Source organism: Cherax quadricarinatus, chromosome 33, assembly GCF_038502225.1.
Source record: "Cherax quadricarinatus isolate ZL_2023a chromosome 33, ASM3850222v1, whole genome shotgun sequence".
NCBI lineage: Eukaryota > Metazoa > Arthropoda > Malacostraca > Decapoda > Parastacidae > Cherax > Cherax quadricarinatus.
This window is the reverse complement of record NC_091324.1, coordinates 25,815,967-25,832,237: the sequence shown is the minus strand read 5'-3', so window position 1 is coordinate 25,832,237 and position 16,271 is coordinate 25,815,967. Positions and strand designations below refer to the sequence as shown.

At 36.5% G+C, this 16,271-nt stretch overlaps 1 protein-coding gene across 3 annotated transcripts in view; it reads left to right on the top strand.

Moving 5' to 3' along the window:
- The window catches only part of LOC128693958 (protein FAM200C), a 58,644-nt gene extending 56,854 nt beyond the window's left edge, over window positions 1-1,790 (top strand). For all 3 annotated transcript variants that reach the window (XM_070090950.1, XM_070090949.1, XM_070090948.1), the window contains 2 exons: window positions 198-346; window positions 1,700-1,790. In XM_070090950.1, coding sequence (XP_069947051.1) covers window positions 198-346; window positions 1,700-1,775 — 225 coding nt within the window. In that variant the 3' untranslated portion in view covers window positions 1,776-1,790. The remainder of the gene's footprint in view (window positions 1-197; window positions 347-1,699) is intronic.
- The last annotated feature ends 14,481 nt before the right edge of the window (window positions 1,791-16,271 follow it).

Genomic DNA, 16,271 nt, shown 5'->3' with positions numbered 1-16,271 from the left:
AGTAGCAGAATGTAAAATGAACAGAATAATTTTGTTTTTGGCACTGATACTTGACAATGTAACAAGGTCAAGCCTGCTACATGTAAAATTTGGTGTTAGGTCTGATCTGCATGTTAATATAGTTTTTTTTCAAACCTCAGTAAATTTTATTTTATTTTATTTTTTATTTTATGTATTTGTATTTTTTTTAATGACAGTATTCAGGATGGACATCTCAGGCGAAGGCCCTTTATGTTGGAGTCCGTGTCACATTTGTGTTCCAGTCTCGGTATGATACTGTGGTGGAGTTGGTTGGGGTTCGAAATGCAGATGAGGAACCTGACAAACGAAAAGACGAAGAAGAACCGTAAGTTAAAAAAGTCTTTAAGATTCACTTACAGTTGACTTGCTAGAGTTGACTTGCTAGTAAATCGTCTTTAAAATACAGTACAGTATTAAATAACTGGAAGACTTTCTAGTATCTAACATATACTAAGGGAGTATTTCTATTGCATACACTATTATATGGAAGCTTTTTCCATATGATTTAGCAAAATGATCTTTTTTTTTTTCCCTAATTTGTGAATATGCCTATGTAGTGGCCCCTTAAGTTATAATAGGAAGTGCTCAGCAGATGGAGGATCAAGCCTCCATAATGCCTTGTGCTGAATGACCCACATGTGTTAGTGATGGACATGAATTATTTTTCTATTTTTTCTAATTAGTGCTTTATCATAAATACTGTTACAGACTACACTTTTTTTTTTTCCAACATGTCGGCCATCTCTCACCGAGGCAGGGTGACCCAAAAAAGAAAGAAACACTTTCACCATCATTCACATGATCACTGTCTTTGCAGAGATGCTTAGATGCAAGAATTTAGATGTCATTCCACACAGCCAATATCCCAAACCCCTCCTTTAAAGTGCAGGCATTGTACTTCTTACCTCCAGGACTCAAGTCCGGCTGATCAGTTTCTCTGAATTCCTCAAGTCAAGTCCCAAAAACCATTCATCTCCATTCACTCCTATCTAACATGTTCACACGTGCCTGCTGTATGTCCAAGCCCCTTGCACACAAAACCTCTTTTACCCCCTCCATCCATCTCGTACTACTCATTTTTTGTTCTTTTTATGCTGAAGGAACTCGCTTGTGTGTTTTATGTATTTGACTGGGTATGCACATTGCTTGTTAATGTTCATTGTTAAGAAAGTTTCATGGGAACTCAAAGATGGGATGGACTTTGTGTATAGTATTCAGGTGTATGTCAGTGATCATGTTTTGGTGATCATCTATGTGGCAGTATATACTCTGGTCATGCTGATCCATGTAGAGCAGTGCTGTATGATCCATGCGTGTTTAATGCTGAAATTTATTGTATTATTTATACATGTGGAAACCAGGGAGGAACAGATCCATACTGCATTCAGCCAAGGCATGAAACTGTGAAGAAGAAAAATGCTATACAGTGAGTTAGGACCTCATTCACTCTTTATTTTGTCCAGTTTATGCTGTGCATGATTGAGCCATTGAACTGTGGAAAGCAGTAAGAAGGTACTGCAGGTGTAACAAGGTGCAGTATTCCTTATAATATTTTGATTGGCTATTCACATCTTACTCCACATGCAGGGAAGAGTAAGTAGAGTTAGAGTAGTTATAGCAGGGGTGCAGAGTAACTGTTTGCTCTGTATAAGGTCTTTCCTTTTTTTTTTTTTTACAGGTCCTGGAGTGCTGTCAAATACCAGCATCCCCAAGATTTTGAGTATGTATGCTATTTTTCAGCCATTAATCTTTAATATTAAATTTTTACGTTACTAACTAGCCACTCTTTGTTTATGCCTTTTTCAGGCACATCTGTTGAAGTGTAGTACTAAGTTGTATTTGTTGTGTTTACAATTTGTAAATTTGAGTTTAATTTACAACCTAGCTGCAAGATACGATTTGCATATTTTAACTGTGTTTTTACAGTAATAATTTATTGCTTATTTAAATTATTATGGATGTGTAAATAATGCAACATATAGCAGCAGGCCAGGGTTAGCCTGATAATATTCCTACAATCTTAGCCAAAACCACTATGGTCCATCAATATTGAAACAGTTTTAATTCATCTGTTTACAGTGAAAAGCACTACTTTTGCCATGAATCATATTTTCCTCATTTTCTTGCCAAACTTATGATTCAGGCCAAGATTAAATTTTGGGGAGGAAGAGAATGCCTGTCTCTAAGTAAGGGTAGGGATTTTTTGCAGTTTGGGGGACTCTGATTGTGATGCCCGCATACTTTCGGGAAAGAGAATTAAGTGAATTTTGGTGAAATTTTTTTTATTTTGGGGGACCCTGCCTTAGCAAATGACTCTTGAATTAAAAGTAAAATGTTTTTATTTCCCTATCTGCCTTTTCTACATAAAAAGCAGTTTCCCAAAAACCTCCCGCAATCCCAATTAATTAAAATTTCAACAAGGCTGTCTCCCCGGGGGGTAGGGTGACCCCAAAAAAAAATTTTCTCCATCATTTCCTCATCACTGTCTTGCCAGGGGGTGCTGATACTAAAATTCAAAACTAAATATCCCCACCCCCCCCTTCAGGTGTAGGCACTGTCTTTCACCCCGGACTTAAATCTGACTAACCTATTTCCTAAATACCTTCCCCACATATTACCTTGCTCCCTCCAACAGCATGCCCCTGTCATTAAAAAAAATTTCCTAAAACTCCTCCTGTCTTGCGTGCTCCCCCATGCCCCGCTGAAAGTCCATAAGCCTTACCCACATTCTTCCACTCAAATTTATGCCCTGCAAATCATCTCAAATTTTTTCCATTCTCTTTATTCAGAACCCCTCAACAATCCCCCATTAGCCCTCCCGGATAATTCTTTTAGGGAAACCCCCCTCCCCAATCTCCGAGCTTTAATTCTCTCTAATATTTAACCCCCAATTGCCCTCCCGACATGGAAAATCTCCACTGCCCCCAGCCTCCTTTGAAACATTCACAACCAATTTCCCCCAACATAAAAGCATTGGTACCACTATCTCTCATACATTTACCTCTTTGCCTCCTTTATAACGTTTTTTTTTTCTCCAAAGATGCCTCCACTCCCTTTTTCCCCTTTAATTCTGTGGTTCATGTCATCTTTCATATATCCATCTATTAAAAAGTCCCTTTTTTAATATCTGAACACTCGTTTCTCTTTCTCCCTCCAATCTGATATCCATTCTCTCATTACCTAACTTGTTTGTCACCCTCATCCTTTCCTTTTGTGAGCACTTTTTAGCTTTCTTCCTTTACACACCTTCCCCAAAATTTTTCCCAAAAAAAATTTTTTTATAACCACTATATTTTTTTTTTAAAAATATCAAATTACGTTCCCCATGAAACTTAGTTTTCCTTCAAGCCCCTTATATCACAGGCACTAATAATAATTTCCCAATGGAGATTTATGAAAGAAAGGTATGGATCTACTTGTTTGAATTGTTAAATATTAAAGATTTCCAATTTTTCCCCTCCTAATGTATCATTTCTCTCTTTAGTCCCTTTCAATTTCATCTTCCTAGCTGCTTCCCTATCCTTCTTCCTCATCCCCTTTTTTCCCTTTTTCAGTTCTAGTCCGTCTTTCTTTTCAGGGCCCCTCTTAGTTACTGCCTTAGCTCACTTTATTCCTTTCAACCCCCTTTTCTCTAATCATTGTTCCATAATCATTTTGTTGCTGGTATTCATTAAATTTCAGGCTACCTAAAAAAAAATGCATTTGGAATAACACACATCTGCATCTGGGAAAAGTGCTTTACAAATTTTCCTTCCCAAATTTTTCTGCTTATTTTATTGGGTTAGCTTCAGTTTTTTAATTGGGGGCTTTTATGATAATTTAATTTAAAAATTACAGTATGCATAAAGCTAATAGTAATCATAAAAAATAATAAGTAGTTTGGAAAAGGGGTTAAGATAAGAATATTGTTTCTAATTGATGATGTAAAGGGGGACTTGATACGCACATGGAGGAAGTGGGTGAGGGGGAGGCAGGTTGAAAAAGGGGAAGCAGCTGGGGTGGATGTCATTAAGATTGGGGAAAAGCTGAAAAATGGCTTTTATCCTGTTTTTTAAATGGCCAGTGTATTTAATATGTACAGGAAAAAATGGAAAAGTACGAAATTGGGGAAAATGCATAACCCTTTTAAACAAAAAGGGACAATTTCTCTGGAGTAAGAATAATAAAAGGGCTAAATCTGTTGTCTGTACTAAGTAAAAATGTATTTGGAATTATTATCCAAGGTGGGGAAAAAACGGGAAAAAAAGATTTCAGAGGAATAAGGATGGTTTAGGAAGTTAAGAAAAAATGTGGATCTAGTACTTGCATTGAAATTTATAGTATAAATGGCAATACTTAAACAAAAGGGGAAAGGAAAATTTTCTTGTTGCTCTTGGGGTGTAGGATATGTGGTAATGATGCATGTAATTTCAATGCATGGGCGTTTTCAACCTAATTTTGGATATTTATATAGTAAAGAAAAAAAAAAGTGTGTATTAGTTAATGGTGAAAAATTGTACTCTGTATGTGTTTGCTCAGAGAAAAGGGGAAAATGGTATTTCATTAACAGTCCATTTTCAATGTTTTTTTTTTTAGTCCCGAATTAGGTAATAAATAAAAAAATTTTTACTCTTATTTTTTTTAAAATTTTAGGGAGGCTTAAAAAAAGGGGTTGCACAGCAACAAGAATAACCGCTGCCCCGACCAAAATTCTGGTTAGTGAAGGAAATTTTTCCTTAACTCTTTCACTATCATGACCCTTCAATTAAATCCCGTTGGTGTCGCGGGTTTTAACCCCTTTAGGGATCCCCTATTCTACAGCTTTGAAGCCAGGGTCCAAGCCATAGAACCACGCCATGCTCAGCTTTTGCCAAATAAGCTGTGGCGGTAAATTTTATGTAGATTGAGAAATTAAAGAATTTTGGTAATTGCACCCCTAAAACAAATCCCGCATAATGAGGGAAAAAAATGCAACCGTATTTTTTTGGGTTAAAGCGGTGATTTTGTGGGGGCTTTTTTGTATTTTTTACAGTTGTGTTCATGGGTTTTTTGGTCTCATTTCATAGAGCGAAAATTTTGTTACAGAAATAGAGATGATTTTGGTTTTTTTTAGTACTGAAAAAGACTTGAAATTTAGCACAGAGTTTGCAAAAAGTTGATTTTTGCGATGGTGCAAAGTAAAAAATGATATTCCCGCGTCCCAAAAACGTCCCAAATTTGGGTCTGAAAATGTTTTAAAATGCACTGATATTATTTTTACATTTATTACAATTTTATAACAGTAAATCTTTAGTTTTGGGGCGAATAAAAATTCATTGTGAGTTAAAAATCAAATGGAATTAATCTGTAAAGCCTAAAAAAATGTAACTAAAAAGGAAAATGTTATTTTTGTGCCCGGAATGCCTGTATTTTTTTATTCTGCACTCTATTTGAAGTTTGGGAAAATTTTGAACTTTTGTGAAGTGGAAAATTACCAATTTGCAATCCCCTTTATTGGGTTGTTAAAACAGTTGACTGGGCTTTCTTGTTTCAATTGATAAAAATAAATTTACTAGCAAAATAATAAAATTTGGTTGACTGGAATAATGTAATTGGCCAAAAAAAGTCAAAGTGTCCCAAAAAGCCAATGTGTAAATATAAGCTGGCCGGGAAAAATTTGTGAGTGTAAGTTTGTCAATTTTCCATCAAATTTTTACTCTTTGCTCTGTTACCCCAGAAAAGATTACTATTTCATGGGGGGATTTTTTTTTTTTTTTAAAAAAATTTTTTGACCCTGTGGACAAAATTTCAGATCCCGGGCCTGAATCCCGAAAGGGTTAAAAAATAATATTTTAAAAAATGGTAAAAAAATTTTTTTCAAAGTAATAACTCCAAAATGCAAAATTTGATGTAAACTTTCAAGCATGGAGTTAGAGGCCCCGGAAGCACTGTATGCATCTTTAATTTTGCTCAATTTGAAGCCTATTTTGGGATAACTCCCGTGAGGGTTAAGCCTGATTCTTGGGTTTATGTAGTATTCTTTCCATTCTATCAATTGAATGCAAAAACTGCCCATTCAACTATGAGAACTATAATAACACTTGCCCTCCATTTTTAATTCATCAGCACTCAAAAAAGGGAAAAAAAAGAAAGTTTTACTCTTTTGGGAACTAAAAGGTACACCTACTATCCGACTTGCGACCTTCGATTAAGACCAAAACGACTTGGGGCCCGTGTTTTTTATGCCAAATTTCTGAAATAAACAACTGTGTGTTGTACACATTTTTTCCCAAACCTTACATTTTAAAATACCCCGTACTAACAGCATAAAAAATTAAAATAAAAAAAGAAACACCAAAAAAAAACAATAAAATAAAATCATTACAAAAAAGTGATGTTGATTTCATTAAATAAAGGTTAGACTTACGTCTATTTAGACTTAGGACCCGGGTTTTTTTAGCTGAACTGGTTGTAAATTGGATGAACCTGTATAACCAAAGCTAAACATTCACGAAAAATGAGAAATTTAAAAATTTCTGCTCTTTGGGGAACCCCCATTTTGGCCCCGTTCGAAAAAGACTAAAAAAAACATCTCTGTTTCACTAGTATGTCTTTGGATTTTTAAATGGCACCAGTGAAACTATAAAAACCCCCCGCCCAAAATTTGGGCATATTTTCATCAAGGCCCAAAATCAGAGATTAGCTGTTTCCCAAAAGCCCTTGCATGGGGGATTTTTTTTTGTGCACACCCCCCTGCATAAACCCATTCTGTCATGTCTAGGCTAAAATTTACTGCTCCCCATTTTGAAACACCCCTCCCAAAACCCTTTCCCCCATCATTTTACACATAATCCCGTTTTTGCAGAGGTACACAGATCTGCAGTTCAAATTCACCCCAAACAGCAGATTTCTCAAACCCTCTTTTCAAGTGCAGGCATTGCACTTCCCACCTCCCGGATTCAAGTCTGCCGAGTAAAATCCCCTTAAAAATATTACCCCGTTCCCTCCCCAAAAAAAAATAAAATCCCAAAAAAATTCATCTCCCCTCCTCCTATCAAAAAACGCTCACATATGCCTGCTGTATGTCCCAAACCCCCCTTTCACATATATGAGAGACAGTGAAAGTTTAAAGTGTCATCTGTTTTGGGGAAAGTACATACACATTGTTGGCCCCTTTTGCAATTGGGGTCTTTCCCCATAACAGAATATAACTAAAGGTTTCAGCTCATTCCCCTCCAGCATTTTTTTTTTGTGCCAATTTGGCTTTTTTTTCTGCTGCTTGCACTCATACATAATGAATTTTCTCTCTCTCACCTGTATATCTGTTTCTTTAATCTCCCTTTTTGGGATTATGGTATTGTCTGGTGATGAAAAAGTTTTGTGCAGTTTTAATAACCTTAGTTTTATTGTTGAAAATTTAAACCCTTTCCCCCCTTTCCCTTTGATTTTTTTAAAAATTTTCCCAAAGGGAGTGAATCCCAAAAACTTTGCTTTATTCCAAACTTTGGGATGCGAAATTTTAGGACCCGCCTTGGAAATTTTAACCCTACCCGTTCAATGATTTTTTAGGTAACTTTCGGTTGCCTTAATCATTGAATGCATAAACATAAAATATTAAAAAAATTTTTGACATTCTTTTAGCGTTTCTTTTTTATTTACTTTTTCCCGATGATTCTTTTGGAAAGAGTTAAAGTTATAGATGAGCTTGCTGAACAAGGAAAAAGAAGATTCGGGGAAAAGGTTCATGGAATGTCAGTTTTGGGTAGGGTGTGAATAGTTTTTTGAATTATGAAAGTTTATCCTCTATCCCGTAATCTTCAAGAATTTTCCTAAAGTTTATAATTTTTTTTAAAATCGTTTTTTCCCTGAGGGAGGGTGACTCAGAAAATGAAAGAAAACCACCTCATTCACGCCCTAATCACTGTCTTTGCAGAGGTGCTCAGAAAGACAGTTTTAATGTCACTCTGGGCAGGCAGTATCCCAAACCCCCCCTTTAACCCTTTTTACTGTTTTGGTCATTTGTCTTAGGAGCCCCATTTTTGGGGTATATATACTCATTAATTCTTTCTTCAAATCAAAACAAAAAGGGTGGTAGTCCCAAAGTGAGAGAATGGGTCTTTGTGGTCAGTGTGCACCATATAAAAAAAAAAAATCCTGCAGCCCCGCGGATAAAAAAAAAAAACTCCAACCATTTTTTTAATTAAAAAACCGACTTTGTGGTCTATTTTGTATAGTAAAAAGGTTTTTATTCCGTTTTTTTGGTTCATTTTTATAGAATGGGGAAAATATTATGAAATAGAGGGTGATTTTGATTGGTTTTTCTATGAAAAAATTTGAAATGGAGCTCAAAATAGGGGTAATGTTTTTTTTTTTGCGATGTTTTAAAAGAAAAAATGATGTCATTTTCAATAAATTCCCCCTAGCCCTTCCCGATATGCAGTCATGAATGGGTTGGCATTATTTTTACAATTATTACAATATTGCAGTATCTGCATAACAGTAAATCTTCTATTTTTGTTTGAATATAAATTCAAAATAGAAAGCCAAAAGTAATATCAGAGGGGGCCCGGAGATGTGACGTGAACAAAAAAAATGTTCTTTTGAACCCGAAATGTCTTTTTGTTCATTTCTGGACCCTATTTTTAAATTGTCATATTTTTTTTAAATTTTTCGTGTAATTGGCCAAATTAAATTTTTATTCACGTTATTGGGTAGTTGGAATCGGTAAATGGGCAGTTTCTTGTACTGAATGGAATAGAAATAATGGAGTTCTAAAGAAATAGCTATAGTTTGGGGAATTGGAACAATGGAATTCTTGGGAAAAAAGGGCCAAAATGGGAAATGCCGATTTTTTAAATATAAGCCCTGTGCTTCTTTGTGAAGCATAATTCCGTCGTTTTTCCCTCAAATTTTATTCTTTTGGGGGAAAATTTCAATTGGGGAAAAATTCTTATCATTTCCAAAAAAAAAAATTTTTTTTTTTTTTGGGAAATTTTTCGATCCCGGAGACAGCTCAGGATTTGGGGGGTCGACAGTCAAGGGTTAATGTGCAGGCATTGTATTACCACCTCAGGACTCAAAATCCCCTTTGGGTTTTAAAAATCCCCTTTTAAAAATAAATACTCTGCTCATATAACAGCTGTCAGGCCCCAAACACCATTTGTTTTTATTCCCCTCCTATCTCGCTCCCCATGCCCTGCATGTCCAAAACCCCTCCCCCCCGTCCTTTTCTGGGAAAAAGCTACCTCTCTCCCCCCCTGCGTTTATACACCTTTTTAAATTTTTGTTCTACAGCAGTGTTTCTCTTGATCCTCTTCATTTCTCTCTGCTCAATTTTGTTAAATTAATCAGGTTTTTTCCCTGCTATTTGTAATTCATCATCACAATCTTATGCAAATGTCACTTTTCTTATATATGTATAATATTTTACCTTCAGTAATTTAAAACTAAAAAAAATTGAAACTAGCTGGGGTTGCCCGTTTTTTTTTACAAGTTGTTAGATACATGGCCAAAACATCCCAAAGTGATGATTACTAAAAAAGCTGACAGGTGTCAAGGGCCCGCATGAAAAACCCTGCCCAAAAATTTCCCTTTATGGTCAGCCCTACAACCAACAGACTCTTGATCCGAGAACCATTGCAAGCAGAGATTAATGCCAAAAAAGGGAACTAAATTTCTCTTTCAGAATTTTTTATTAGTTTGTAATAATTTTATTCCCAGTCCCCCCCAATTACAGTCTGAAGGGAAATTCGTTAAAAATGTATTTTTTTTTTTGAATTTTTCTCCCCTTTTGATGTAATCCATGTTAATGCTTTTATTTTCCCAAAAAAGTGAGAATCTCCCAATGTTAGTATTAAATTGCAAAAGACATGAAAAAAAAAAAAAAAAGCACACCATGGCTGGAACAATACACAAATAATTTGACTCAAAAAATGTAATGGACACAATTGCAAATAAAACCCTACCCCGGGGATTGAACCCGGTCATAGCCCTTTTTGTGGGTAAACTGGTCCAAATAGCTAAACGGGGCTGGAGTTTTGAGACTCTATGGCCCGGGTTCAATCCCCGGCCAAAGGGATGGTTCTAAATAATTTCCTTTTGAAAAAAAAAACTTATGTTGACATTTTTATCTGACTAGTTAATGGTCCCAAATTCCCCCCCGGGGAAAAGTTGTCATAAATTTCATTTCTCATGTTGGGGTTATTTGTGCATTAAAAACGTCCCAGCCAAAGAAATTAGCATTCTCATTCTTCCCGTTTCATTACGAAACACTTTAGCTATGCAGTCGGGTTTATGAGTCACAGATGTTTAATTTCATTCTCATTTTTTCTATCAGACTTAAAAACCCTTCATGTGAAACCAAAGTTCCCAAACCCCCCCGTGGTATGGTTTGTTTGCATTGTGTCATTCCAAATTTTAATTAGTCTTGGGAAACAAAATTTTTGTAAATGTCTTAGTTATTTTTTCCCAAAAGTTTTATACAGTATATGTAAAGGGAGATAAAATTTTTTGTTTCCTTTAGGGAAAAAGTATACTGAATGCAATATAAAATAATTTTTTTTATAAGAGGGTTCTTCTTTCCAAACGACCTATCCACTGATAAGATGGATTATGTTTGTATAATTGGTTTTTAAATAAAAGGGTTTGAGCTAAGGAGTAGCAATAATGTTGAAGGATAAGCTATAGCAGGAAAAAGGGACTATAAATGTATTAATTCAAGGATTTTAGAAGTAAAAAAAAGGGTTTGGGTGTGAAAAAGGGGTTTTGTACGTTATGCATCTGGGAAAGAGAAGTTTAAGGGGAGGGAAAAGATTTTGGGGAAAAGTTTAGTGAATGCATGGGAGTTTTTAACCAAGTGTGAGAAAAACTTGTGGTTGGGGATTTCAATCTAAAGTGGATAAAAATGTTGTGGAGGGGTAGTAGGTAAATTTGGGGTGCCAGGGGTATATGAAAATGGGGGCCTTTAATTTTATCTGTGTGTGAAAAAGGGTTTTGGGGCTCCATGGGATATTACCCCATTCAATCTACCCTTCCCATTTCCCCCCAAAAAACTTCTTAAATCCCAAAAACTTAAAATTTTAAGCCAAACATGATTTGGGTGTATTGATAACTTGTCACACAGAACACTCTTTCAAAATTATTTCGTTGATGGTTCTGCCCCCAGTCCACTGATGCAGCTGGTAGTGCTGCTGTTGTCATACAAAAGTGATGGCTCTCATAAAAATTTGGGGCCCCGCTAATAACTGGGCCTCTACCCTTTTAAAAAGAAATGTTTACCATACTCCTTGCACTCAAATGCATCCTTGTATTTAAGGTTGACCCCTTTAATTGTCGTTCTCTGTTCATAAATGCTCTCAACTCATTAAGTATAAATTGGGCCCCTCTTGTGTCCCGAAGCCAGACATAGGGATGGTAAATTGTGGACAATGGGTCCCGGTGCACATGCTGGAAATTTCCCCTTTAAATTGGTCTTCAGATGCATGATAGAACTGATAAATTGGCTAAGCTGTATGCTTTCAAAGGGGGTAGATTACAATCTTGGGTTTTTTCGTTAACAGTTTGAGAACAATAATACAAAAAAAACCAATTGAACTTTATTGACTTAAGACAGGGAAAGTGACACCAAATCAGTCCATCTATCATCATTTTATCATGCAGGAGGGGGCCCCATGTCTATGGTGGATCCCCAAGATAACAGAAATTGTGGATGTCTGGCCGCCCCCGGCGGGGGTTGCAAGTATCTATGCCGGGGTTTAAAACACCACCCCAGATGTAGACCAAGCGAAATGTAAACTTTGCCAGATGGGCTGTTGTCCCCCTTGGGTTTTTATACTGGAGTGTGATCAAATTAATGAATTTGAGACAACTCACTCAGAAATGTTCAGGGAAAAGGCCCAAAATATTTTATCCCCCAGTGGTATATTACAGACCATTCTGGAGAAATATCCCGGCTTTGCTAGCTGTAAATAATGTTACCACGGGGTGTGTGTGTGTACTCACCTAATTGTGGTTGCAGGGGGCGAGACTCAGCTCCTTTGGGTTTTTTGGGGTGTGTGTGTGTGTGTGTGTGTGCGGCCGTGTCGTCTTGTGTGTATGCACATATTTTTTTTTTGTGCATGTGTCTGTCGTCCCCTTGTGTGTGTGTCGCCCTTTTTTGGGGTCTTTTTGGTTTTTTATAATTAAATTCATTTATATCTCATTACAATTGTGACCCGGGGGTTTGGGTGTATCAGTGGCTCATTACTTTGTAATTTGTTAAACTGCAACCATGTATAGAAGTGAGGCTGGTTCATTGCCTTTTTAACTTGCCATGATTGTGACCAGATCTATCTGGAGTTCATTACCTTTTTAACTAGTTCAGCTATCATAACTTTGGGGTCGTCCCCGGACCCTTTTGTACTCTTTTATTCTTTTGACTACCCCCACAGGATGGGTATGGGGTGCATAATAGAGATATTAAACTAAAAATAAATAATACATACTTTATGAAAAAAAGGATAAATAAAATCAAAAGGGATGATATTTTACGTAATGAAAGTAGTTTATTAGATTATGTATTTGTGGATAAGGGTTGATGGGTAGGCTCCAGGATGCCAAAGTTTATAGAGGGAACCTTTTATATATGGATCATTATTTAGTTGTAATACAGTTAGGTAAAAAGGGAGATGGGAAAAAAGGAAAAGAAGTAAGAGGGGGGGTGAAAGTGTATAAACTAAGGGGGGGGAGGAAATTCGGGTTGAGATATAAGCAACTATTGGGAAAGTTGGGCTAGTGCAAAATATGGTAGTGAGGGGTTGAAAGGGTTGGAAAAGTTTTAAAAATGTAGTATTAGAATGTGGGGCAGAAGTTTTTTGGGTTTTAGGAGGGGGGGGTGCAGGAGGAAAAAGGAGTGATTGGTGGAATGATGAAGTAAAAATTTATAAAAAAAAAAGGGAGCTTATGAGGGGGTTTTTACAAAGCAGAAGTGTTATAAAAAGCGAGTATATGGGGGTAAAAAAAGAAAGTGGTGGGGAGTGCAAAGGAGGCAGATGATAGTGGGAGGGGGACTGTCAAAAAATTTTAAAAGAAAATAAAAAAAAAATTTGGGGCGAGTTAAAAAAAGTTAAAAAAAAAAGCCTAGGAAAATATGGATTTTTCAGTTAAAAACAAGTGGGGAGTTAGTAGATGGGGAGAGGGGGGCATTAGGTAAATGGCGAAAATATTTTGGGAAATTTTAAAAAGTTTAGGAAGAAAGGGGGGCGGTAATTTCGACTGGCCGGGGGGTTTTACCATCTTTTAGGGTGAAAAGGAGAATGTAAGTGTGGGGGGGGGCGTGAAATTACGTAGAATGAAAGGGGGAAAAGCTGGAACTGATGGGATCATGACAGAAATGTTAAAAACAGGGGGGGTATGTGTTGGAGTGGTTAGTACTTTTGTTTAATAAATATATGAAGAGGGAAAAGGGAACCAAAAAATTGGCAAAAGCATCTTTTAGTCCCTTTATATAAAGGAAAAGGGGAAAAAAAGATTGTAAAAAATTTTAGAGGAATAAGTATACTGAGTATTCCAAAGGGAAAAATGTTTTGGGGGGGTTATAATTGAAAGAATTAGAGGTAAGACAAAAATGTAGGATGGTGGATGAGCAAGGAGGTTTCAGAGTGGGTGGGGATGTGTAGATCAAGTGTTTACATTTGGAAAGCATATATGTAACAGTATTTAGATAAAGGTAAGGGGAAATTTTTTTTGCATTTATGGATTTAGAAAAGGCATATGATAGTGGAAAGAGGAGCAATGTGGCCAGATGTTGCAAGTACAGTGGACCCCAAAGACCACCTCGAATCGACCAATTATGTAAGTTATTTATGTAAGTGGTTTTGGTGTATGTTTGGGGGTCTGAAATGGATTTAAACTCTTTCCCAAAATTCCTTATGGGGGAAAAAATTGGTCAGTACTGGCACCTGAACATACTTCCCAAAAGGGGAAAAATATAATTTTAAAAGGGGTCCCTGTATATGGAATAGGTGATAAGTTGCTAAAAAGCTGTAAAGGAATTTTTTTGAGGATAGTGATGCTCCCGGTTGGGGGTGTAGAAGAGGGGACTACTTCCCCGGGAAAAATAAAGGGCTTAACATAGATGTTGTCACCATGGTTGTTTAATATATTTATAGATGGGGTTGTAAAGGGTAAATGCTAGGGTGTTCAGGAGGGGGGGATTAAAATTTTGGGGAATCAAATTCAAAAAAGGGAATTGACCAGTTACTTCTTTGTGATGTGTGTTATGGGAAAAATTTTAAAAAAAAATTGCAAAGGTTAGTGGATGAGTTTTGGGGAATTTTAAATAAAGGGGAAAGTTGAAAGTGAAAAAAAAAAAAAGAAAAAGGGGATGAGGGGATCAAAGAGTTAGATAAAGAAAAAATTGGATATCAAAATTTGGGGGGGAGAAGTATGGGAAAAAAGTAATGTTTTCAGATGCGGGGTTGGCGTGTCGGGATGAATTTATGAAGGATGAGGTTAATCATAAATTGATGAAGGAAAAAAAGGGGAGTGGGTCGTTGAGGTTTTGTGGAGTCAAAAAACATTATCTATAGGCAAAGAAGGGAATGTATGAAAGTATAGTAGTACCAACACTCTTTATGGATGTAAGGGTTGGGTGGTAAATGCAGCAGCGGGGAAACGGTTGGAGGCAGTGGAGATGTCCCGTCCAAAGGGCCCAAAGTGTGGTGTAAATATTATGCAGAAAATTTGGGGGTGGAAATTAGGAAAAAGGGGTGGGGTTAATAAAAGTATTATTAGAGGGGCAGAAGAGGGGGTTTTTGAGGTGGTTTGGTCATTTAAAGGGGAAAGGATCAAAATAAAATGACACGGGAAAACATATAAATCTATAGGGAAGGAAGGGGGTTGTAAATGGTCATCCTCAAAAGGTTGGGAAAAGGGAGTAAAAGGGGGGTTTTGTGGGCGAGGGCTTGGACTTCCAGCAAACGTGCGTGGCGTGTTAGATAGGAGTGAATGGGAGAAGATGATACTTGGGACCTGACGATCTGTTGGGGTGAGCAGGGTAATATTTAGTGAAGGGATTCAGGAAACCGGTTATTTTCCTTTTAGTCGGACTTGAGTCCTGGAAATGGGGGAAATACAATGCCTGCACTTTAAAGGAGGGTTTTGGGAATTTTGGCAGTTTGGAGGGGTATGTTGTGTATCTTTATATGTGTTTCTTCTAAACTTTGTATTCTAAAACACCTCTGCAAAAACAATGAAAAAAATTTTGATGTGGTGAAAGTGTTGAAATGAAAGTATTTTTTTTTGGGGGTTTTTTTTCTTTTGGTGACCCTGCCCGGTGGGGGAAAGGCCGACTTGTTGAAAAAAAAAAAATTAATTTAAAAAAAAAAAAACCCCAAAACACACACACACACACACACACACACACACACACAAAACAAAACACACACAAAACACACACAAAACACACACAAAACACACACACACATACACACACATAAAAACACACAACACACACAAAAAAAAAAACATACACACACACACATACACACAAAACACACAAAACAAAACACACAACACACATACCCAAAAACATAAAAAAAAAAACACACACAACACACACATAAAACACACAAAACACATACACACACATAAAAACACACATAAAAACAACACACACAACACACACATAAAAAACAACACACACAACAAAACACACATACACACACAAAAACACACAAAACAAAAACAAAACACACACCCAAAAAATAAAAACACACAACACACAACACACAACACACACACACACATAAAAACACACACACCCAAAACACACATAAAACAACACACACAACCCCCAAAAAAACACACACACAACACACACACACAACACACAAACACACCACCCTACCTACCTCCCATAAAATCATTTCCCCCAAAAAACCCCCAAAAACCCCCAACACCACAATTTACAAAAATTCACATCAAAATAAAATTCCCCACAAACCCCAAAAACCAACAAAACCACCCCAAACACACCACCACAATTCCCCCTTATTTTTCTTAAACCAAGGTCATTTTTTCCAAAAAAAAAAATTTTTTTTTTTAACATTAAGGTTCAATTTGGGGCGGCCCAAAAAAAATATGTTTTAAGTCAAAAAAGGGTTTTCCAAATTTTAATTTCAACCCCTAAGCAAAAACCCCAAATTTTAAATTTTTTATTAACCCCTTCAGGGGGGAAAAAAAAATTTTTTTTTTTAAAATTAGGCTTCAAAAATTTTGGGTTTCCCAAAAATAAAAAAGTTGGGAGGAATGGA